Source organism: Eretmochelys imbricata, chromosome 4 (genome assembly GCF_965152235.1).
Source record: "Eretmochelys imbricata isolate rEreImb1 chromosome 4, rEreImb1.hap1, whole genome shotgun sequence".
NCBI lineage: Eukaryota > Metazoa > Chordata > Testudines > Cheloniidae > Eretmochelys > Eretmochelys imbricata.
Genome location: NC_135575.1, coordinates 110014569 through 110038911, shown reverse-complemented (window position 1 = coordinate 110038911; position 24343 = coordinate 110014569). Strand labels below are relative to the sequence as shown.

The 24343-nt window shown below is 40.0% G+C and overlaps 1 protein-coding gene across 1 annotated transcript in view; it reads right to left on the bottom strand.

The window, feature by feature from the left end:
* Window positions 1-24343, bottom strand: part of SEPSECS (Sep (O-phosphoserine) tRNA:Sec (selenocysteine) tRNA synthase) — a 40968-nt gene that overhangs the window by 2871 nt on the left and 13754 nt on the right. The window contains exons 6-10 of the mRNA XM_077815795.1: window positions 21214-21316; window positions 16291-16420; window positions 15871-15962; window positions 813-906; window positions 53-143 (exon numbers count right to left, since the gene is read on the bottom strand). Of these exons, the coding sequence (XP_077671921.1) occupies window positions 53-143; window positions 813-906; window positions 15871-15962; window positions 16291-16420; window positions 21214-21316 (510 nt within the window). The remainder of the gene's footprint in view (window positions 1-52; window positions 144-812; window positions 907-15870; window positions 15963-16290; window positions 16421-21213; window positions 21317-24343) is intronic.

Genomic DNA, 24343 nt, shown 5'->3' with positions numbered 1-24343 from the left:
ACAGCAAACTTCACTGAATATGAAAAATGTTTAAAATATCTCAGATGCTCACCTTGCTCCTGAAACTTGTCTTGTGAAAAGCATAGATCCAAGCTGAGTGACAGCCATGTCACTGTGTTTATCTAGGTTCTCTAGTGACATAGCTGAAGACATAAATAGCTGTGTTATAATAAGTGTAATAAAGCTCCTCTTTCATCAGAAAAGAACCATTGATAAGTTTTATCTAACAATGGTAACCTGGTTAAGTATTTGGCTTAGAATATAACTAAGATGAACATTCTTACTATTATTTTTAAGTCTTTTCAGTTTTCCACTAAATATATCCTTTCATTATCTTATTAGACTGTTTATACAGTTGAGATACTGTGTGGAGAGAGACATTCCAGTTTTCCAGGTTCAACAGAGTTATTGCTTACAATGAAAATCCCAAGTAAATAAAGGGACTCACTAGTAGTCTATTTTACTGAAATTCGGCGCCAAGCAGTTGTGGTTGAAATAACTATTAAACAGTATAGAAATAAATAAATTGTAGTACTAAATGCTAACATGTCAGTCTTTTTACTCTCATGATCAAACTAAGCATATTTTGATCACAAGCAGTTAGGTATATAAATACAGGGCCTGAGTCACTAACTACACTACTCCACTTTTAGGCTGATGTAATTCCATTGATTTCCATGGGCTCGTATTGGCATAAGATTAATGGAATGGAAGGGTGAACCATATGCAAGCTCATCTTGTGTATGCAAGCATATTAAAAATACAGAAGATTTCAGAAGTGCTGGCTTAGTTCAAACCTGAACGGGAATTACCTAAGGAAATAGGATTGTGTAGTGTGTTCAACAGCCTCTCATTGTAGACTTCTGCTAGCTTCCTCAGCTGACTTGAAAGGTAGGAAAACATTTCCTGGAAAAAAGCAACAATTTTCAATTTTCTTTCTTTCTTTCTCTTTCTCTGTTGAATAGTTAATATCAATTTTGGAAAGTTGTCAGCCTCCAGAATATATCAAAGTACCTAAGTGGTCCCCATTTCATATGTATTAAGCATCAGCCATTTATTTGAGTCAACAGGTCAGACAGTGCCCTTGAGCTGCGCATGGAAGCCTCTTCTTTTGTAGATATCCCTCCATACAGAGAGGGGGTGCTCAGTTGCCTCCATACCATTGTCTTCGCCATCTGACCAGATGAAGCAGCTCCATGTGGGCCAGCACCTGTGCTTACGATTCCTATCAATCCCTCTTTGGCTCCGCAGAATTTATATAGAAAAGGTAATCCATCCATCCATCCTGGGAAGGAGCAGGGTGGCCTTGCTGTGATAGAGGCTGCATCTGCAAACATAGCAGACCACCTGTACTCCCACATCATCTCTGATCTAAATTGTTCACCACAACAGGGCAGCCACTGCCAGGGAACCAGGGAGTTAGAGAAGAGCTGACAAGGCCAAAGCTGGTGCAGGGCTGCAGCCAGTCTGCTGTGCTTTCGGGCAAGAGCTTTACCACAGCTCAACAAACCCTGCCCTCCCAACAAGACACTGTGGGGGAATCGCCACAAGGAAATCTTTGCAGAAATAGTCACACACAAAGCCCTTGTCTATAGTATTTATCAGGACAGGGGACACACTGGTTCAGTGAAAAAGTTGAGATATCATTCTTTGGAGCATATTTTATATTTCTTGGTGAATACTATATTTTACATATATTTAGTGTCCTTCATCCTGAAGGAGCCCAAAACACTTCAAATGTATATAACATAGCACACCACTGGAGTTGAGTATGGCAACCAACTGGTGCATAACTCTGAACGTCAACAAGACATGTTGAGGAGACTAGAGGGAAATTTTGCCCCACTACACCAGGACAAACCTCTACTCTTACAAAAGTCCCACGGCATCTTTCATATCCAAGTACAGCAGATAGGACTATAGCTGTGACACTCATGACATAAGAAGCTGAACCTTTGGTGAAACATGATGATATCTTTGAGCACAAATTCTATCAATAAATAGCCGCTTCAAAAAAAAAAATTAACCCTGCATGATGCCAAAGAAAACAGGAATTAGCATTCCTTTCATCCATCTTTTTTAACTTCCCAGTACAACACTAAAAAAGCACATTTTGTTCCATCACATCAATATCTGAGAAGAAAATATTCTTGTTTTTTACCAGCTGAAACAGTTCTGTGATGAATCAGAATATTTCTACTGTTTAGCATCAACAGATCTGGATACAAATGATGGTTAAATATTAACTGTTAATCAATCAGATCAATTTTTTTGCTTTTTGATTGATTTAAAGCAGGGCTTTGGAACAGAGCCCGGAGCTGGAGCGTGGAGCAGCTCCAGAGCAGTGGAGCTGCAGGTTTTTGCCTGGAGCTGGAGCAGAGCCGGAGCACAGCTCCAAAGCCCTGATTTAAAGGTAAATAATTGGGGAGGTTTGGACCCACTTGTCTAAAGTGAGGAGAACACTGTTCTACCTTCATTGCAGGCCAAGTCATGCCAAACTGCTGCTTGCACTGTTTTAATCTGGAACAGTCTGAGTGTAGAAAAAAAGTGCAGTTTGGCATCTGTCACTAGAGGCCTGCAACTGCCATCAGCTCCTAAAAGGATCCCTCTTTTTCTACACAAGAAGGACAATAGGTCAGCATCTGATCTGCCTTCACATCAAGCAAGAGAGCATTGGTATGAGTATGAATGTATTTTGTGCCATACGCTATATTCTCCTCCACAGTCAACTATGCCATGCAGACAGTTCCCCTCCCTGTTCTCTTTCTGGGAAAAGTAGCTGGTCACCCTGCAGCTGCTGCTCAAGCTTTCTAAACATTATAGATGGGTATCAAAAGTTCAGATGTCATTTCATCAGACAGTTCCTTTATTGAAAAGGATGCCAAAAGCAGAGATGCCTACGTGAATTGCCTACCTATCCTGACTAATGCATATGCGACATCACGATATGAGGAAAAAAAAAAAAAAGCCCACACATCACAGCTGCTTCAGGTCTTCACCAACCAAACAATTCAGTGTTAGTGATGATCCCCTCACACCTCAGCGCAGAACAGATGGACAACAGTCAGAACAAACACCACTCTTCCTAACACTTCCTATGGCCTCTGAGTTGTCATTTTCAGCACTTCACATTGGTAGACACAGGGAGAGAGAGAGAAGGGGGGGGCACAAAGGCAAAGAGGATTTAAGTTTGGGTAGCCTATTCCTGGTCATTAGATATCAGCTTGTTCTTCCTCCTGACTATAATGATTTTGTTCACCATTCACTTCAGTACAACTGCCTGCTTGCTACTTCTCCCCATCATTCTTTCTCATGGCCATTGCTTCGGCATCCTCATCAATTTTAGGGCTTGACAAAGAACCCTCCTTTCTACACACAGCAGCATCAGCATCCTCCATGTGTGGATCATCATCCTACCTTCTGACATGTACCTCTCTGACTGGAACCAGTTAGCTCTGGTGAATTAAAGATACCATTGTAGGTAGCACCTCAGAGATTTTACAGAACCAACTGGGTTGGGGGGCAGTTCTGAGAAATGTGTATACCTCGTTTTCCTGGGCCACTGCGATGAACTGAATTGTAGCCTCCATCTTAGAGAAATCAAGTGAAAATGGCTCCTGAGCTGACCCTCTTAATCACATGGGATGGATTCACTCAAACACAGAGAACTAGTGTCATGCCACCTAACAAAATTAATCAAACTACCTTTAAGTTCACTGACAACAGTATGAAGCTTTTGAGATGTCTAGTTAGAGAAAAAAAACTTGCAAGAGGCTTCTATGGGCAGTGAGGAGGACTACTAGAAACTTGTGGCAAATCATTACTGCTTTGCAGCGGCAATTTGAAACCAAACCCAATACTTCTATGGTTTGAGTACAACAGTTTGCAGTTGGCTTTATTTACAGTATCCTCTTAGAAGCTTAAAAGTAACATTTGTTCCCATATCCAGGCACATTTTTCTTGCTCCTCGTGGAAGACAAACACCATATTCATTTGTTATTCACTTTCTTGTCACAATAAGTTATACTCCTGGGGGAATTCTGTGCCACAGCGTGTGCGCAGAATTCATATTCCCACAGATTTCTTTGACTTCCTGATTGGGAAGCAAAGGGAAGCTGCAAGTGTGGTCACCAACTTCCCCAGCAGAGCAGGCACATTGTTTCAGGCACCCAGAGCAGCTGACAGAGAGGTAAATCACAGAAGGGGGATGAAGATGCCCCAGCCAGTGGCTCCTACCCTGTGCCGGGCCCAGCTGCTAGTCCTGGCTGGACTGGGGGAGGACTGGACTTCCTCTTCCCCTGCAAGGAGCAGCTGCGGCCAAGTCAGACCCCAGAAACCTTTCCCGGCTGCAGGAAGCTCTGCCCCCTCCCGCTTCCCGCCCCATCACTCCTCAGCTGCGGAGGGAGGGGTCACTGTGGGGGAGCTGCCCGCCACCCATGCATCTGGACCCCTCCATACCCAGACCCCACATCGAGCCTCAATCCCCCAACACCCAGAACCTCCCCACAGAGCTCCCTGCACCCGAACCCCCCCACTGAGCCTCACCCCCTGCATCGACCTCTTGCTAACCCCCGCACTCGAACCACCACCCCAATAAGTCCCACCCCCCTCCGCACGTGGACCACCCACTCGCTGAGCCCTCCACACTCCCATCCCACCAAGCCCCATTCTCTCCCACACACCTGACACTCCCCTCCCCGCCACCCTCGGCTGAGTGCCATCCCCTCATACCCAGACACACACTCCCAGCTGAGCCCCAACCACCTTCACTGGACCCCTCTGCAGAGTCCCATTAGCCCTGCACCCAGAACCCACAACGAGCCCCTGTGCATCCAGATCCCCCACATACACACTGACTGTCCCACACAGAACCCTCTCACCCCACACCTGGATTCCCCCACACTACGTCGCTCCACACTTGGATCCTGCTGGGTTGAACCTGCTTGTCCCACACCTGGTGCACCTGGCGTAGAGGGGCAGGGCCTGTGGTGTTTCTGGGGCAGGCCTGGTCCTTGCACTGTGTCAGGGTCAGGTGCAGCCTCACTGCCGAGTCTGTGTCCTAGGAGGGGTCCAGGGTGACTCCTACCTCTGTGTAGCCAGTGCCCTGTGCTCCCTACTGCCATGCTGGAGCCTCCACATTTATTGACAAATAAAATTTGCAAAATTTTAGAACACTGTGCATAATTTTTAATTTTTTGGTGCAGAATTCCCTCAGGAGTAAATAAGCATCACTAATGTGCTCATCTATTATATCAGTATCATTTTTGTAATCTGATTTGTTCATTATTTTGTGCTCCCTCTATTGGCTACTTACTTCTGCAGCAACAGAGGATAACACTGCAAGGGAGTGTATTTACAATGGCTGTTCTCAGAATACATTTACTGAGAATGGTGATGAGAGAAAGTTAGAGATGAGAACAGTAAGATATTCCCCAACAATTTAACACTCTAAGGGTATCTCATTTGAGGACTTCCCTATAGTGTAGTACATTTGACAATGTCCCTTTAATAAAGTAACTTCCGATTTGTACAATTGAGTTCTTAACTTAGCTACTTATAGCAGTACATTTTCCTCATTTATGATTAGATATCTAAACCACTCAATTAGCCCAGAATTGTTACTTGCATGTGGAGGGACTAGATGAATCAGGGAAGAATGAAGAAGTAGGAGAGGAAACCTAGGTATATGCATTTTCATCAAACTGACTGAAAACCTCTGTATACAAATTTAAATGTTTTCCTGTTTTTGTAAAACAGCATGCTTTGCATTTTAGAATTTTTATTTTCCATTTAACAACATCTAGATCTTCTATAAATAAATAGTTAGCTAAGCAGTTCACTGTACAATAAATTAATGACTTTTCAGATTTGGCAATATTTTGGGGGGTCAAGTCTATAGTTGACCTCTATTATAAAATCATTTTCTGCTGCATGGAAAATTTATAAGCACCCCAAGCAAATATATACAATGAGCTCTTAAAAGAAATGTAGGTAAATACAATTGATTTTTTATGTGGTAGGCACTGTAACTCAGTTTTTAAAAGACTTATCATACTAAAAGGTGTATTGAATTACTTACACAGTAAATGTCAGCTAAATTGCTAGGGGGAAGAGTGAATGAAAATGTGAAACAACTGTACCACAAAAACTAGCTAGCTATTGAGTAAATGCTGTTATATGAAAATATATTGCACTTCTGGCATTCTAGCTTGATTTCTAACCCCCTGAAACAATCACATCTAACGGAAAACTGAAAATTCAGTTAATCCTAGAAGCAGCGTATATCAAAAGTGCCAAATGACATGGTCAGGTTAGATATAATCACAAGCTTCACAGAAGTATACATAAAACTATCAAGAAACTTTTGAAGAAGTGAGCAAAAAAAATCTGTGTTGTTTCTGGAGCCAATTTTGGTAACCTGGATATAAAGGGACAGTTCCTCATCTGCTGTAAATTAGCACAGCTTCATTGAAATCAGTCTAGCCTGAGGTTTCACATTAGACCGACCATGAAATGTGAGGTAGTAACACAAAAATCCAGTCTATGAATATCACGGGAAAGTTTTTAGAAATGGGATTTATGGTTTCTAGGTTTACCCATTAATAAAGCCATCTACTACAATATGTACCGTTCAGTGCAGATATACATATTGCATAATACACACATACCCATTTTTGGACAGGAAAATTATTTTATTGGACATTAATAATTTTGGAATCTTTACATTTTAATGCAGAATCTTTACTGGAGATATGTTCTCACAAATAGTTGAATCATACTACATATTTATATTGCAGAATTCTTCTAGTTTTGAGAAGCTAAACTAGACTTAAAGGGCTTTCCATCTCTCAGGAGATGGTGGGTTTAAAAAATATTATTTGCCTTGGATTATGGTAATACCTAGAGGCTGCACCATGCTAGGCCCTGCACTCATACAACACATATGGAAGCTGTTCCATGCTCTTAATCATTTTTGTTGTCCTTTTCTGAACTTTTTCCAAGTCCAATACATCTTTTCTGGGATGGAGCAACCACATCTGCATGTAGTATTCAAGACGTGGGTGTACCATGGATTTATACAGAGGCAATATGATATTTTCTGTCTTATTATCCATCCCTTTCTTAATGATTCGCAACATTCTGTTCACTTTTTTGACTGCTGCTGCATATTGAGTGGATGTTTTCAGAGAACTATCCACAATGACTCCAAGATCTCTTTCTTGAGTGGTAACAGCTAATTTAGATACCATCCTTTTATATGTATAGTTGGGATTATGTTTTCCAGTTTGCATTTATCAACATTGAATTTCATCTGCCATTTTGTTGCCCAGTCACCCAGTTTTGAGAGATCCTTTTGTAGCTCTTCGCAGTCTGCTTGGGACTTAAATATCTTGAGTAGTTTTGTATCACCTGCAAATTTTGCCACCTCAATATTTACCTCTTTTTCCATTTATGAATATGTTAAATAGGACTGGTCCCAGTACAGACCCCTGGGGGATACCACTATTTACCTCTCTCCATTCTGAAAACTGATCATTTATTCCTAACCTTTGTTTCTGATCTTTTAACCAGTTACTAATCCATAAGAGAACCTTCCCTCTTATCCTGTGACTGCTTACTTTGCTTAAGAGCCTTTGGCGAGGGACCTTGTCAAAGGCTTTCTGAAAATCTGAATACACTATATCCACTGGATCCCCCTTGTCCACATGCTTGTTGACCCCCTCAAAGAATTGTAGATTGATTAGGCATGATTTCATTATACAAAAACAATGTTGATTATTCCCAAACAAATTATGTTCATCTATGTGTCTGACAATTTCGTTCTTTACTATAGTTTCAACCAGTTTGTCCGCTACTGAAGTCAGGCTTACTAGCCTGTAATTGCCGCGGTCTCCTCTGGAGCCCTTTTTAAAAATTGGCATCACATTAGCTATCCTCTAGTCATTTGGTATAGAAGCTCATTTGAATGATAGGTTACAGACAGTTTGTAGTCCTGCAATTTCACATTTGAGCTCCTTCAAAACTCTTAGGTGAATATCATCTGGTTCTGGTGACTTAGTACTGTTTAGTTTATCAATTTGTTCCAAAAAGTCCTCTTAATGAGACCTCAATCTGGGACAGTTCCTCAGATTTGTCACCTAAAAAGAATTGCTCAGGTTTGGGAATCTCCCTCACGTCCTCAACCGTGAAGACCGATTCAAAGAATTCATTTAGTTTCTCTGCAGTGGCCTTATCATCCTTAAGTGCTCCTTTATTATCTCAACCGTCCAGTGGTCGTTTAGCAGTTAGCAATATTGCTTCTGATGTACTTTAAAAAAATTTTGCTATTACTTTTTGAGTCTTTGGCTAGCTGTTCTTCAAATTCTTTTTTGGCCTTCCTAATTATATTTTTACACTTCATTTGCCAGAGTTTGTGCTCCTTTCTATTTTCCTCATTAGGATTTAACTTCCATTTTATAAAGGATGTCTTTTTGCCTCTCACTGCTTCTTTTACTCGGTTGTTTAGCCACAGTGGCTCTTTTTTGGTTCTCTTTTTATGTTTTTTAATTTGGGGTACACATTTAAATTGAGGGATTTTACTTTTGGTTCTGTACCTTTTAATTTCTGTTTAACTAAACTCCTCATTTTTGTGTAGTTACCCTTTCTGAAATTAAAATGTTACAGTGCTGGGTTACTGTGGTGTTTTCCCCGCTCCAGGGATGTTACATTTAATTATATTATGGTCACTATTACCAAGCAGTCCAGCTATATTCACCTCTTGGACCTGATCCTATGCTCCACGTAGGACTAAATCAAAAATTGCATCTCCTCTTGTGGGTTCCAGGACTAGCTGCTCCAAGAAGCAGTCATTTAAGCTGTCAAGCAACTTTATCTCTGCATCCCTCCAGAGGTGATATGTACCCAGCCAATACGGGGATAGTTGAAATCCTCCCATTATTACTGAGTTTTTTATTTTAATAGCCCCTTCTAATCTCCCTGACAGTCACTATCAACATCCTGGTCAGGTGGTCTGTAATATATCCCTACTGCTATATTCTGATTATTCAAGCATGGAATTACTATCACAGAGATTCTATGGTACAGTTTGGTTCATTTAAGATTTTTACTTCATTTGATTCTACGCTTTCTTTCACATATAGTGCCAATCCCCCACGAGCACGATCCGTTCTGTCCTTCCAATATTGTTACTAAAAAGAAAAGGAGTAATTGTGGCACCTTAGAGACTAACCAATTTATTTGAGCATAAGCTTTCGTGAGCTACAGCTCACTTCATCGGATGCATACTGTGGAAACTGCAGAAGACATTATATACACAGAGACCATGAAACAATACCTCCTCCCACCCCACTCTCCTGCTGGTAATAGCTTATCTAAAGTTCTGGGGGGAAAAAAAGGGGGGGGGGTGAGAAAACCTGGATTTGTGCTAGAAATGGCCCACCTTGATTATCATACACATTGTAAAGAGAGTGGTCACTTTGGATGGGCTATTACCAGCAGGAGAGTGAGTTTCTGTGTGGGGGGGCGGAGGGTGAGAAAACCTGGATTTGTGCTGGAAATGGCCCAACTTGATTATCATACACATTGTAAGGAGAGTGATCACTTTAGATAAGCTATTACCAGCAGGAGAGTGGGGTGGGAGGAGGTATTGTTTCATGGTCTCTGTGTATATAATGTCTTCTGCAGTTTCCACAGTATGCATCCAATGAAGTGAGCTGTAGCTCACGAAAGCTTATGCTCAAATAAATTGGTTAGTCTCTAAGGTGCCACAAATACTCCTTTTCTTTTTGCGAATACAGACTAACACGGCTGTTACTCTGAAACGTGGTGTTACTGTGTCCCATTGATTATCCTCATTCCACCAAGTTTCTGTGATGCCTATTATATCTATATCCACCCATCTTATTATTTAGACTTCTAGAATTGATATATAAGCACTTTAAAAACTCATAACATTTTAAGCTGCTGGCCATTACATGATGTAATTGAATGGGACTCTTTTTCATTTGACAGATCCTCCCCTAAGGGATGTCTGAACCATGTGCTCCTCCGCACCTGTCGGCTTTCCCCCAGCCCTTAGTTTAAAAAATGCTCTACAACTTTTTTAATTTTAAGTGGCAGCAATCTGATTCCATTTTGGTTTAGGTGGAGCCCATCCTTCCTGTATAGGTTCCCCCTTTTCCAAAAATTTCCCCAGTTCCTAATAAATCTAAACCCCTCCTACCTATACCATCGTCTCATCCACGCATTGAGACCCTGCAGTTCTGCCTCTCTAACTGGCCCTGCGTGTAGAACTGGAAGCATTTCGGAGAATGCCACCATGAAGGTTCTGGACTTTAATCTCTTACCTAGCTGCCTAAATTTGGCCTCCAGGATCTCTCTCCTATCCTTCCCTATGTCATTGGTACCTACATATACCACAACCACCAACTCCTCCCCAGCGCTACACATGAGCCTATCTAGAGGTCTCGAGAGATCCGCAACCTTCACACCAGGCAGGCAAGTCACCATGCGGTTCTCCCGCTCATCGCAAACCCAGCTATAGACATTTCTAATGATTGAATTGCCCATTACTAATACTTGTCTCTTCCTAATAATTGGCATTCCCTCCCTCAGAGAGGTATCCTCAGTGCGAGAGGATATCACATCATCACCTGGAAGGAGGGTCCCAACTATGGTATCATTTCCTTCTGCAAGATCTTCAGTTCTGGAGGGGTGGGAGCGATCATGGCTTTAAGCCATCTTTGCGCCTTCTTGATCCTGGGTTACTCTGAGAGATGGAGACATCCCTGGCATAACACAGAAAGCCCTTTGGGCCTGACTAAGGCCTGGTCTACACTGAAAAATTAGACAGACCTAGCTATATCACTCCAAGCAGTGAAAAACGCTTCACGCTGTGCGACCCAGTTATTGTATATAGACACTGTAGATGCAGCTTGGTCGATGGATTAACTACATCAATGGAAAAACCCTTTCCGTTGATGTAGGAAGCATCTACATTATGACAACACAGCTGCAGCACTAGACACACCCTCAGTTATGGCAGCCTCCTGGGTCTGCCCTGTGAGCTGCAGCACTGCCCAGAATTTCCATAATTATATGCATGCTGTGACCCTTCCCCCAATACACCTCTCCTGACCAGAGCTCCATCCCACTCCTATTTCAGGATTTGCAAAGTGCTCCTCAGAGGATAGCCTTACAGCTATCTTCTGCAGTGCCTCCCTGGACAGATATAGAGATTTCAGAGCCCTGTCCCTTTTACCTGGCTTAACGAGGATGAGATAGTATGAGAATCTCACCCTAAGAAATTAAGCTAAGGTATGTGGGTTTGGTTTTTTTGTGACATTTGAACTATTTTAGGTTCAGAATTAATCCTTAGCACCTGGCATCTTCAAAGCAGTTTACAAACCCATTAATCTCAAAACCCCTGTCAATATCATCCCTATTTTTCACATAAAAAAGCTAGAACAGAGAGGTTATTGTATCTGATTTTCAGAGTGGCTAAGCACTCACAGCTCCAATGTAAGTAAATGGGAAATGCAAAAGCTCAGCACCTTTGAAATCAGTCTCTAGGGATATGTCTAAATTAAAATGATGCTGCGCCACAGCAGCACTTCAGTGTAGATATTACCAATAGAGTACATGACGGAGGTAAACCACCTCCCCAGAGGGGGCAGTTAGGTTCCATTGTGCTAGCACTGTCTACACTGGGGATAGGCTGGACTAGTATGTCTCTCAGGGTATGGATTTTTCACACCCCTAAGGGATGTAGCTCTACCAATATAAATTCTTAGTGCAGACCAGGCCTACATGACTTGCCCCAGACCTTATAACAAGTAAGTGACACAGAAATTTAGAACTTAGAAGTTCCTGTCTTCCAGCCCATACTAAATCTACTAACACACATTATGGTTCCAGAGAGAGCCCCCTTCAATATACTTGTTTGAAGACACCTTTGGACAACATACTGTAAAGAACTTAAATGCTTAAAACAATTATATAGTCTGTATTTGATTACAAATACAAGATTAGACATTCTTTAGTCTTAAGAATCCACAAGAAAAACACAAAGTAGAAGAATTTGAAAAGCGTAATTAAAAATGAAAACCCCTCTGCAACCACTGAGAACTGCAGCTTGCTAAAACGCAGAGTCCAATTTCTGAAATGACACAGAGCTTAAGCTGAAATCTCATTTGTTCCGAACACTGGTATATAATTAATGTCAGTTTTAAAAATGGAAACTGGATTACAAATGGAGGGTTAAATGCTCCAAAATAGTTGCTTAAAAATGCAAGAAAACAAACCAAAAACGCCCAACCCTCCACCACTCAGGTAAGATGACGACACATTGTTGAACGGGATCCTCATGTTCTAAACTTAATTGTTTTTGTTTTCAACTATGTAAATCCTACCATGCACACTGTTCTGTGTCTGCATGACCTTTAGATCCATGCATCTCTAATACAGACTCTGGACATGTATACTGCTTTTGACCATTTACTCATGCCATGTGCTTGCATAATTGCAAAACATAATTTAAGATATTAAATTTATGCATTAACGTCAGCTAAGTGAGAAAGTCATGGAAATTGTGGGTCTGAATCCAGGTTCTACAAAGCATCTGAAAGTTCCATATAAAGAGAAAATCCTGCAATAACTCAAAAAATCTCAAACTATAACATGGGAATCTAACACTTCACGAATTCTGAGACAGCAACAAATGTCTCTCATCTGAATAAGTGAAAGTATTGGAGTACTAACATTTTGAAAACTTAACAGTCTTAATATGCATTATGAGTATTTTCTCTCACTATTCCTAAGTTCAGTTGTAAGCAGAGCAGCAATATAACTTGATTTTGAATTGTAGAGACAAAATATAGTACATTCATATTTATCAACACAGTCTACATTTTCTTGGTAACACATATGTAAAACAGCTACAAATCAAAATGTTCCTCTCCATTGTACCTTTCTCTTTCATGTAGTTTTAAATACTTCATACTCATGTGTCATTATGGAATATGAGTGGCTCTGTAAATAACTAAAGTTAGAAACACCTAGTCACCAAAACAAAATCTGCATTGCATTTCAAAAGCAGGAAATAACATATGCTGGCTGTGTCTCAGCAGTAGCCAATACATCCTGACCATTAGGTTATTGAGAAAACTAAGGAAAATGCTAAATAGTTGAGCACAACACTCTGTAGTTGCCTTCCAGATATCACCAACATATCAAATGGTTAGACAGAGCAGTAAGATGTTCTCCACAGTATAGGTAACCAATGTTAAATCTGATACTGTAATTTAGGTTCCTTGGTTGTCATGTTTATTCTGAGTTTATTAACATTTGCTCCTCAGCATGAGTAATATTTTGCATTGGGTGTCAGGAATTGTATTACTACTATGTTTGGTACATATTGTCTGGTTCAGCCAAAGAAATAAGTATATAACATACAGGTTTCATGTTAAAACCTGAAATATAGAATTTGATGCACAACAAGCATATTATGTAAGAGCACCAAAAGATCACCTCTTAGAAATCTAACCTTTACATAATACTAGAATTCAAAATGAGAGAAAACATTCATGTACTTGTCATATTTGACTATGTGCCTATTATTGTTCTTTGCATTCCAGTAGTGCCTAGAGTCCCCAGCTAAGATCGGGAACTCATTTTGCTAGGCAGTCTGTAAACACATAGCAAGAGACAGTCCCTGTGTCAATTAATATAAAATGCATGAGGCAATACTGTCACTAGGTGTTAAGTGTGATGATGGAGGTGACAGGGCTAGAAGAGGAGAGAAAGAAAAAAACTGCTTTCATTCCCCCCCCCCCAACCCCCGGAGACAGCAAAACAGCGGTGAAGGTGTTTGTGATCAGTTCTTCCTTCCCAGATATACCCACTGCATTTGTCCCTTAAAGACACATCAGTCTCTCATGTAGGTTCACCTGTTGCCAGCCCCAGCCATTTGCACTCTAAATACGTGCACGCTTGGGGTATGTTTATACTGGAATTAGACAATTGCAGCTGGCCTGTGCCAGCTGACTCAGGCTAAGGGGCTGTTTAATTGTGATGTAGACGTTTGGGCTCGGGCTGCAGCCTGAGCTCTGGGACCCTCCCACCTCACAGAGTCCTAGAACCCGGGTGCCAGACTGATTGAACATCTACACGGCAATTTAACAGCCCCTTAGCCCGAGCCCTGCGAGTCAGCTAGATCCCCTCACTGCTCTGCCCTTGGTCACACAACCACTCCCTCCATATTGCCGTAGGCCCTGAACCTCTGGGCCCGCCTATTGCATGCACACTCCTCTCTCTGCCACCAGATAACATTTTACACCTTGACACAGTTCTCCCCAGTGAAGGGCAGAAACAGAGTAGTCTGGTTCTTGCTTCCCTCTGTTGCAAGAGATTATCCTTCTTTATTTAAAAATCTGGGCTTTTTGTTTTGAGTTGAGCTCAAATAACCTGAAGTAACATTTGATGTGAATAAGGATAAGGTAAGAAAAGAAAGAAAAAATACATGGAGTTTTTTATAGCTTCACTTCTTTTTTGAGTAGGTGTAGGCTGCACCAATATAGAAAGAAGTATTCAATGTCAAGCTATAAATAGCTCCTGCTGAGAGCATAATAGCTCTGCCTCCACAGAGCACAGACAATAAACATCACTATTAGAGTTATACAGTTCAGGAGCAAGCACATTTAAACAAAAAGGGTTCTCATTCCTACCACAAATCCAATAAAGGAAATATTTACACCATACATAAAGTATGTTTACAGCGTAGAGCCACATTTTGAATAAAAAGACCTGCCTATTGAAGTTGTAAATATCTGATGTTTCATTCACTTTAGAATCCTAGTTCCAGGAAAATAATGTCATTACTTTTGAAATATACAGCTATTCATTAAGACATTTTATTTGTTAAAGAATTACCATATTTGTGACATGGACAATTCCTACAGCTCCACATTACATATTCACCATCGTTATAAAGCGCACAATCAAAATTAATTTTATGGAAAGGCATAATTAATTTGTTTACAATTATTTAAGGGAATGGGTGGAAGAAAAAGGAAACATTTACTGATGCAAATCTCAGCTTTTTTGTTCATTAGTCAAAATATAGCTAACTACTGTATACCACCTTATTTGTGAATCTGGTTAAAGGTGATTAGATGGAATAGTGATTAAAGGTGTTAGATGGAATTGTATTTGAACAAGAGAGACTGTGAAGTTCAGACTGTTTTATTTCACGCATGTGATATGCACAAATAGACAAGAGACACCATGTCTAAGCCCAATACAAACTAAAGTAATAGAAGATGCAGACATTTACATGAAATCAAATCCTCACAACTTTCTTTTAGGTCATGTATAACTGACAGGCTGCAAAATGCCTGACCCAGCCACAAAGGAAGTATTTGCCTAGATTGATAGCGCTTCTGAAATTAGATGGTCCAACCTAAAACATAACCACTCCCATTAACTCTACTACAAACTGTTTTCAAGTTTCAATTAGTATTCTTCCTGTGAACTGCGTGCTTTTGAAGTGAAATGTTCAGGCCAAATACATGAACATTTTAAAAAAATGATCCATGTTTCAAGCAATTTTGTTTTCAAAGTCAGAAACCGCCTGGAATTTGCACTGCTGTTGCTTTCAAAAGTAAAAGATTTATTTTGGAAGTCACATATATTTTTAAACAATGAGGCATGTGGCTCCTGAAATACAGTAAAGGATTTTAGATTAATTTTCTAGTTTGGGATCCAGTGATAAACAGGCAAACTGCATATACGCATATGTGAATGCTCCTGGGCTGTACTGTGACTGCACTGTATTTACAAAGAAAAAGAAATGCTGTTTGCCAGAAAGCTTACCTTTCTCTCTTTTAGTAGCTGTCTGTAGCCACTTTCACCCAGGGACAGTAGTGTAATGAGGACATCTAAGGAAGGAGATGCTGATGCTCTTCCTGAAGCAATGATATACAGATTATTTTAATTCTCTCTCATTTTATGTGTGTATATATATATATATACACACACACATACATACACACACATAAAATGATATATATCACACATTCATCTTTGTGAAATAACTGCAGAGAACTTGAATATCTGCTTCATATAGAAGCAGATATTCAAGTTCTCTGCAGTTATTTCACAAAGATGAATGTGTGTATATATATATATATATATATATACACATACATACATACACACACACACACACAGAAGCAGATATTCAAGTTCTCTGCAGTTATTTCACAAAGATGAATCAATCTGTCAATTATTTACCTGGGTACATCTTGCTGATATCCTGGATGAAGGAATCATTGAAGCCAGCAATGACAGCACCACCTACTGGAACCATAAAATTTTTGTCCAAACTCTGGATGAAAGCATCTATTCTACCTACTCGAGCACCCTAAAAACAAAAAAACAAAACAAAAACAACACAACCACCCCACACACATGTACACATTAGGAACAAGTGTTTGACAGCATCCAATTGTATTATGTGTAAAAGCAATGGACAGCAAGTTACATTAATAAAACTCTCATAGAAAATACATTAGAACTAAAACAAAATTAAAATGGTTAAGTTCCTTTTCTCAGTAGTGTTTACTAAGAACATGGTTGCATTGCTACATATCACCACAGGTTCATCTATCTGTAACTCTACTATTAATCCCTGTTTTGCAAGGAATTGAAACACTGAACTAAGTTGAAGTCTTACACAATGCGGAACATTTGCAAAATACTGCATGGATTTTTAACTGTCTAACTCCTATAAAAGTCAGTAACCCACAACATTTCAAAAGTTTACCAAATTGAGTCTCAATCAGGGATTATATTTATATATAAAAATGGCCACGGTGTAGCTATGTTTAATTGAGAAAACAGAGTCTTTTCTCAGTGCAGATATATAATTCCCATTAAAACCAGTGGATGATTGTGGGAGAACACTCAATCACTGTCCTTACCAAGATTTCAGTTAATTGTATCATGTAAGATTGCCTATAATATGAAAATGCAAGTAACTCCACTACTGCAAATGGAGTCAAGTTCCCCTCAATAAAAAAACTGTCATTATAACCAGGGGGCTAAGTATTCTCCAAGACACAGGATGTAAATACTGCAGCAAGGCTCCGTTTTCTGAAGCACAAATCCTGTGAATTCAGAGAAGTCTTATGGTCTGTGTTATGCAGGAGGTCAGACTAGAAAAAAATCACAATGGTCCTTTCTGGCCTTTTAAAAGCCACAAATTTATGAATTCTCCAGTTAGCTGAGACGTCTGTAGCAGCATGAAATCAGTATAATATACTCAAGCACACAATTTATTTATATATTAAATCAAGCTACATGAATGTTACTAGTATCTGTGACAATAACAAAACATAGAAGATGTATTGTCACTTCTGTTTTTTAAACAGCTGTTTGGGTGGTGAGTGGGAGGGAGCCAATGAGTTGGCAGTGTTTTGGTGCGGAGATGAATGCCAGAGGTTTAACACCTGCATTTAGTTGGGGGAAAGGGAAAAGTGGGGCAGTTGACAGGGTACTGGGAACAGGATCACTCCCCTGCTTCAAAAAAAAAAAAAAATCTAGTTTTTTTCCTTCTCATCCTCCCATTCCATTTTGGTTTGTTGGATCCATCCTTCTAGCATTTATTTTCTGGCATTCATCATGGTACCTATGAACAATCCATTGGTCTATTAGTAATGAGTGTGTACAAGTGTGACGGGGTGCACTTGCCCTGCACTGGTACTGTGAGAGTTTACTCTACTCTCCAGGCTGAGGAGGCCACACCCCTGCGGCCCTACTGGGCATGCTCCAGCTGGAGACTAGGTATAAAAGGGAGCAGCTCAGCCCATTCAGGGCTGACTATTGAAGAGAGAAAATACATGCTGCAAGCTCCAGCCTATGAACTGCAGAAGCCCCAGATGGCAGAAGCCAGGGATGCTGAGACTCTGAAGGATGGCCAAAGAGTGGCGGAGATGTTGGGAGCTTCACTGACTGGGGAGCCCAAAATCCCTAGCATCAGGAACCAGGTAGGAAGTAGCTCAGGGAGAGAAGTTGTGGTGCTGAGTGAGGTCAGCATGTTTTGAATGGATTCCCTGCTGACTCAGTGGTGGGCATACTTGCCACTCACATGGCCCTGAGCTTGGACATGGTGGAGCAGGGAGGGCCCAGATCTTCCTACCTGGCTGTCAGCCACCTTGGGGTGGTGGCCCACTTTTTTGACTGTGGCTGCTAGGCCATGCGGCCCTGAGAGAGGGTGGCTTTACTGACTGTGGCCGCTAGGCTATACACCCTGGCTGAACCGGGAAGCCATATTCACTTGGACCATTAGGTCCTACACCCTGACTCTGGCCATTGGGCCACACAACCTTGAGAGAGTAGCCACACTGACTTTTACCACTAGGCCACACTACCCCAAGACAAGGGGTGATAGGAAGGATGTGACTGTGGGGAAATAATTACCCCACCCCAAGAGGGCATAAGGCGCACTTGCCTCGTGACAACATGGATAAGCAGGTGCCCTGGGAACTTCATGTAGCTTCCCCTTCCATCGATATCTATCATTACATTGGAGGGGTGGAATGCCCCAACTTCCCAATATCTTGAGGATGATAGTGGTTTGGGACCCTTGAACTTTTCCCAGGGCCCATGATTCTCCAAGACATCCCTTATCATTGACAAATTCTGCCACTGTTATTGTGGAACGCATTGGCTCCTAAATATACCTTAAAATTAATTTCCTCCTAGATTGTATAATTTCTATTGAAGAAAAGAGATTTCTTTTGTTAACAAACTCTGAAATAATGACTTCAGTTAAATGTTTAAGATTATATCATAAGAAATATCTAGCTACAAGCCAGAAATAAATGCACAGCCCAATACACTAATGCACATAATTGTGCTTTTCAGTGTTTCTTGACAAGATTATCATTACAAATGATTTTTTCCATTTGAGTGGACACAGGAAATTAAGTTTCTTAACATTCTGATCATAAGTTTAGCCTATAATAATATAGTTTCTCTGATAAGAAACCCTCATTAGCTGTAGGATAATACTCAGCAATTACACAGCCCATCCATGTGAAAATCAAAATGCTTCACAAACAATTACATGTCACAAAACCACTATAATGTAGGTACAATAAATATCAAGTAAACTATAAAACATCAGAAATTGTTTTCCATCCTCATGTCTCAAGTATGTTTTGCCAAGGGCCTTTAACCACTCAAGAGCACATAGCAGCCATAATCTTACTTCAAATGTTTTTATTTAAAAAATTAATGCTTGTGAAGATTAAACAATATAATTTTATTAAAGGGTCACCATCAACCTGAAATCTAGGTTTTTTTTTTAAAAAAAAAATAGTAGTTTCAGGCATTAGACCCAAAGTAATATCCCTATCTGTGCCTGTGATTTTTTTTTGAAAAAATAGGGATTGTAAAATGTTTTCCTCTATCCTGCTGATGTGTGAGACACCAACACAAAAGGGAAATATTAGAAATGATACAAAAAGTGCTGTCAGATGTTAAACATGCTGAAAGATGTCTTTTCCTCTAATCTTTCAGTTATAGCCAGATTAGACGTTTGTAACAGTCAGTAAAACATTTCTCAGAAAGATTTAAGTTGACAGTGTCAACTTAAAAACAAGGAATTTCCACGAACTTCTAGTAAAAGGACTGTTATCAAAATACCTAAAGACCTCAGTCTGTTCAATCTACACTTCTGAAGGTGCTGTTGACCAAAAAAAAAAAACACATGTAGATTGCAACTACTGATAAAAGGGTTTTAACAGCTTTATTGCTGATGCTGCATATTAGGAAATGTCCATTTAACAAACAATTCTCCCAAAACAGGCATTTTTTTTAAAAAGTAGCATTATAACAAAGTAGAAAGAAAAGGAGTACTTGTGGCACCTTAGAGACTGTTAGTTTCTAAGGTGCCACAAGCACTCCTTTTCTTTTTGCGAATATAGACTAACATGGCTGCTACTCTGAAACAAACAAAGTAGCTTATCCAGTATTAGTCAGTTGTTCCTCTCCCTGGAACAGTCTGTAGCAATAAGCAAGGATGAGGTGGACATTGGTAGGATGTTGTGGCACTTCTGTCATATTCCTTCAGCCACCTCAGAAGTGCATCAGGAATAAGGTACCTAATAATTCACATCCTGAAGAGGTCTTAATTCCTATTCAATTACAGTCCACAATTTTAAATATAATTGTTCTAATAAGTTTATGAAGCAGTTTTAAGAAGACATAAAACATCCTTCCACTATGAAAAGTATTTCTTAATAAAATGAAGCAAAGATAGGGGAAAATGTTATGTTCCAGACAGAGAAAAGGTGAGCATATATTTATTTCTTCCAAGTCTCTCTCTCATTTTAAAAAAGGATTATCTGAACTATTTGGTTCCGTCCCCCACTTTCAGCAGCAGTTTGCTTGACCATCTGCCAATTTTAACTCACTTTCTTCTATAATGACGACATCTGGAATACTGAAAAGCTTCCATCCTAATTTTTACACTAGAAAAAGAATCGGAAGCAGCTGGAAGGGCCACATACTGCTTGGCATTTTGGGAAACAAGTTTGGAACTCCCCTCCCCCCCAACCCCTTTCTTTTCCTTACTCTTTCCTCTACTACCTTGCCTTTCCTCAGCCTCAAATTCACATGGTGCATTACCTTTGACAAATTATTTATATATACTTTATTGATTTAGCATCACCAATACCCTGAAGTCTCTTCCATATTTTTGACAATTAAAAAATCCCAAGTTTTGTGGGAAATTATTTTTCTTCCTGTTCTTTCAATTTTACTTTGTATGTTTCTGATTTTGTAGTGTGAATAATAATCAGAAGCTAATGAATATTACTTCAAGCCCCTAACTATGAGAAGTTGTGGGGAGTCCAAATAACCCTTCAAGAAAACCCTTTTTAGTCTGAAATGTAGGAAGGTTGCTGGAAACCAATTCTGCTCAATCTGGCCCACCTGACTTTGTCAGCAGGGGGAAGCAGCTCTGAAAAACTACTCTGTCCTTTGAATCTGCCAGACATGCAAAACTGCCTGGGATGAGATTCAAGTCTGCAAAAACATTTGACAGAATGTGCCCATGTTGTGCATTTTGTAGTTCTAGATAACTGCATATCAAAGGTTAATATAAATATATCATTTTAAAAAGTCTCATTTGAAATACAAGCCTCATACCTGCTGGATGAGATGCATACATTTTGAAGACTGAACTCCATATGCATTGTTGACAATATGAGGAATGTCATAATTAGAACAAATCACAGCCAGTTCTTCCAGTCTACAAACATAAAAGTGCAAATTAGGAAAACACTTATAACCGAACACGAAGTTATGGTATGAGTCAGGCCATTTAAGGACTAATTAATACAAGAAGATCAAAATGGGGGCAAGTGACGGAAAAGGAAACTTCTCCACAATTATATTAGGGTACACTGCAACTGGGAGTATGCCTCCAGCTGGGTAGACAGATACATGCTAGTTCTCCTTGAGCTAGTGTACTAAAAATACCAGTACAGACCTCCGAGCATGGGCAGTGGCACAGACTAGCTGCTCGAGTACAGGCCCACCTGACTTCCTCAGTCCTAACTCAGGTAGTTAACCTGCACTACGAAGTCCACACCGCTATTTTTAGCATACAAGCTCAAGGAGAACTAGCGAGTCTCTGTCCACCGAGGCTGGGAGGCATGCTCTCAGCTGAGAGTAGACATACCTTAGTATTACCATTGTGACCTGATAGTTAAATGGAAAGGTTTTTTTTTGATAAACCAACATTCCTAGTTACCTATACCCACTCTAACCTTTTGGGTTGGGCTCAAATTTTTCATGCTTAACCTTGATTCCAAAGAACTTTTTAGTAAAAAGCACCCCTGCAAAAAACTATAATTGGAGTTGCAAAAATGGTTTTTTAAAGCATGTTTCAGCTTACTGTATTTTTTCAATTTATAGCAATAAGCCCCAAAAAGGGTTTGACTGAAGTTTCAAAATTTGTGTGGGGAATTAAATGTCTAAAGAGATTGGAAGTAGCACAGGATAGGGAACGTTTCACCATTAGGTTCCCAGTTCAATCTAACCCAGCTGGGTAGTGACTAAAGTTGTTACCCTCTGATAGCTATTGAGTGGCCTACGTTTAATGGGTTGGTAGTCTCAGTACAAACATTAGTAATCATATTTCAAAAACCACCAGCACCTTTGACATCAATTGGTGCTCATCTGCATGCTAAGCAGAGACCAAGGAGTAACTTAGAATGGAAGTAACTCTGTCCTCTTGACAATACAAGTGGTTCCTCCAGAAGAGAGGAGAGAAATACTGACAGATCTAGGACGAGAATCATGCACTCCTGCTGCTCATACTATATGTACTCTGTGGGAAGTAGACTTTGGGCTCCCATTACTCCAATCTGACACCTTTGCCACACCAAATTATTTTGTTTTAGACTTTGTCTGCACATAAATCTAAATTAAGAATGTGTGTTCTGGAACCTGCAGAGAGGTTTGTACAATTTTAAAGCAAATAGCATAGAAAGTCAAATGATGTTGCACATAAATTATTGTATCTTCAGATAACCACAATATAGTAACCAAAGTATGTTGCAGTTGCAGGGTCAGAGGGTGATGCTTAAGGCCCTTAATATAGGCAAGCATGTTCTTAAGACCATTGACTTAAGCGCTTTCCCAAATATGGGCCCCAAAAGAGGACAGCTATACTAGTCTGAATATGCTTGATCCCAGCTAAGTTTAAAGGCACATGAACTTGGTCCTAGTTAGTACCATATCTGGATGGTTGGTATTTCTCTGTGTTTGGGTCTTCTCTACCATCTTCATTTTATTTTACTAGTTACCAATAAATCTTTCCTCTACACTAAGTTGAATCCTGTACTCTTCTTTTTCAAGCAACACTCATTTCAAGATTTGGGCCAATATCTTTGCTTTCATATAACTCAGATAACTTACTAACAAAAGAGATTTTCCTTAGGCTTAATATATAGGTAGCCCTATAATTGCTGACTGCAAAGATCCATGGATCAGCACCTTGCTGGAATTGATTTCTCACAATCCAGATAAACTTTCACTTACCATAGAGGCTCAGAGCTGCAATGAGCTCCATGTGGGTGGACCTCTGGACCCCACTAAAGTCTATAAAGCTCTGCATAGATGCAGGAGTTCACGGGGCAGAGCTCACTGAACTTTCCAGGCCTCTTGTATTTTATAAGATCTTCGCTTTTAGTACATTGGAAAAGGGTTCCAATTCTGGCATCTCTCTAAAATCCCTTGATTTCCCCCCAACTTGTGTACATTTCTTATATTTATTTTTGAAAATATTCTCTTTGAAAAGTTAAAATTTTTCAATTGGATTTTGCACATATGCAAAATCCACAGTGCAAAGAACCAGGGGCCCACGCAGCTCCCACTAGCTTCCAATCTACTGGCTTCTGGCAAGAGGTAACTATTTTCAAACTGTGGGGCACGACTCAATAGAAGGCAAAAATAGTGGGTAGGGGGGTGGCATGTTACCCTGCAAGCCTCCTCCACCCATCACCTCTACGGGGCACAAATATACTTGCCCCGGGCACTAAAATCCCTCGTTACGGCTCTGTTCTTTCCAATAAAGAGTGGTAATACTTAGAAAGGGGCACACAATGAATTTAGGCTTAAAAAGACCTTTTAAAAAAATAAAAATGTTAAATTTCATGTAGCATGACGTTTGCTTAAAAATTTACATTTCAGCATACTTCTATGACAGAGCATTAAAACAAAAATGTCAGATATTTAAAAACATACATATAAAAAGGTATCCTACAGGGATGTTGTATGGGATTCACCTTCCTTTTATGAATATGCATCTTGTGGTCTTTGATGGTTGGAAGTATCCTTTTAATAAAAAGCTCAAAACCCTCTATCTGTAGTGTGCTATAAAGCAGCCCCAACTTATATTTTATTTCAGAGTCACAGTGGACAGAACACTACCTTCTCAAAAAAGGAGGAGGCGGCAGAGGAGTGAAAGAAATTTACGCTAGTTCAAAAACAGACTAGTTGATTTGGTGGTTTTGATTCAAGCTGGCCAATACATTTTCCAACTCATCTTCAGGTAATGTTCATTGTATTCTGACAGAATTATTCATCCCACTTTCCTTCCAACATGTATAAGTGTTTGGGTTTATTTTTAAATCAATAAAATGTGGGACACTTTTGACTAATGTAGGATAACAGAGTGAAAGATATTTTTCACTAGCCATTTTTCAACTGTAAGATGATAGTGTTTCATTTCTAACTTCACAGACATTCAGTTATGAATTTCTAGGTATCA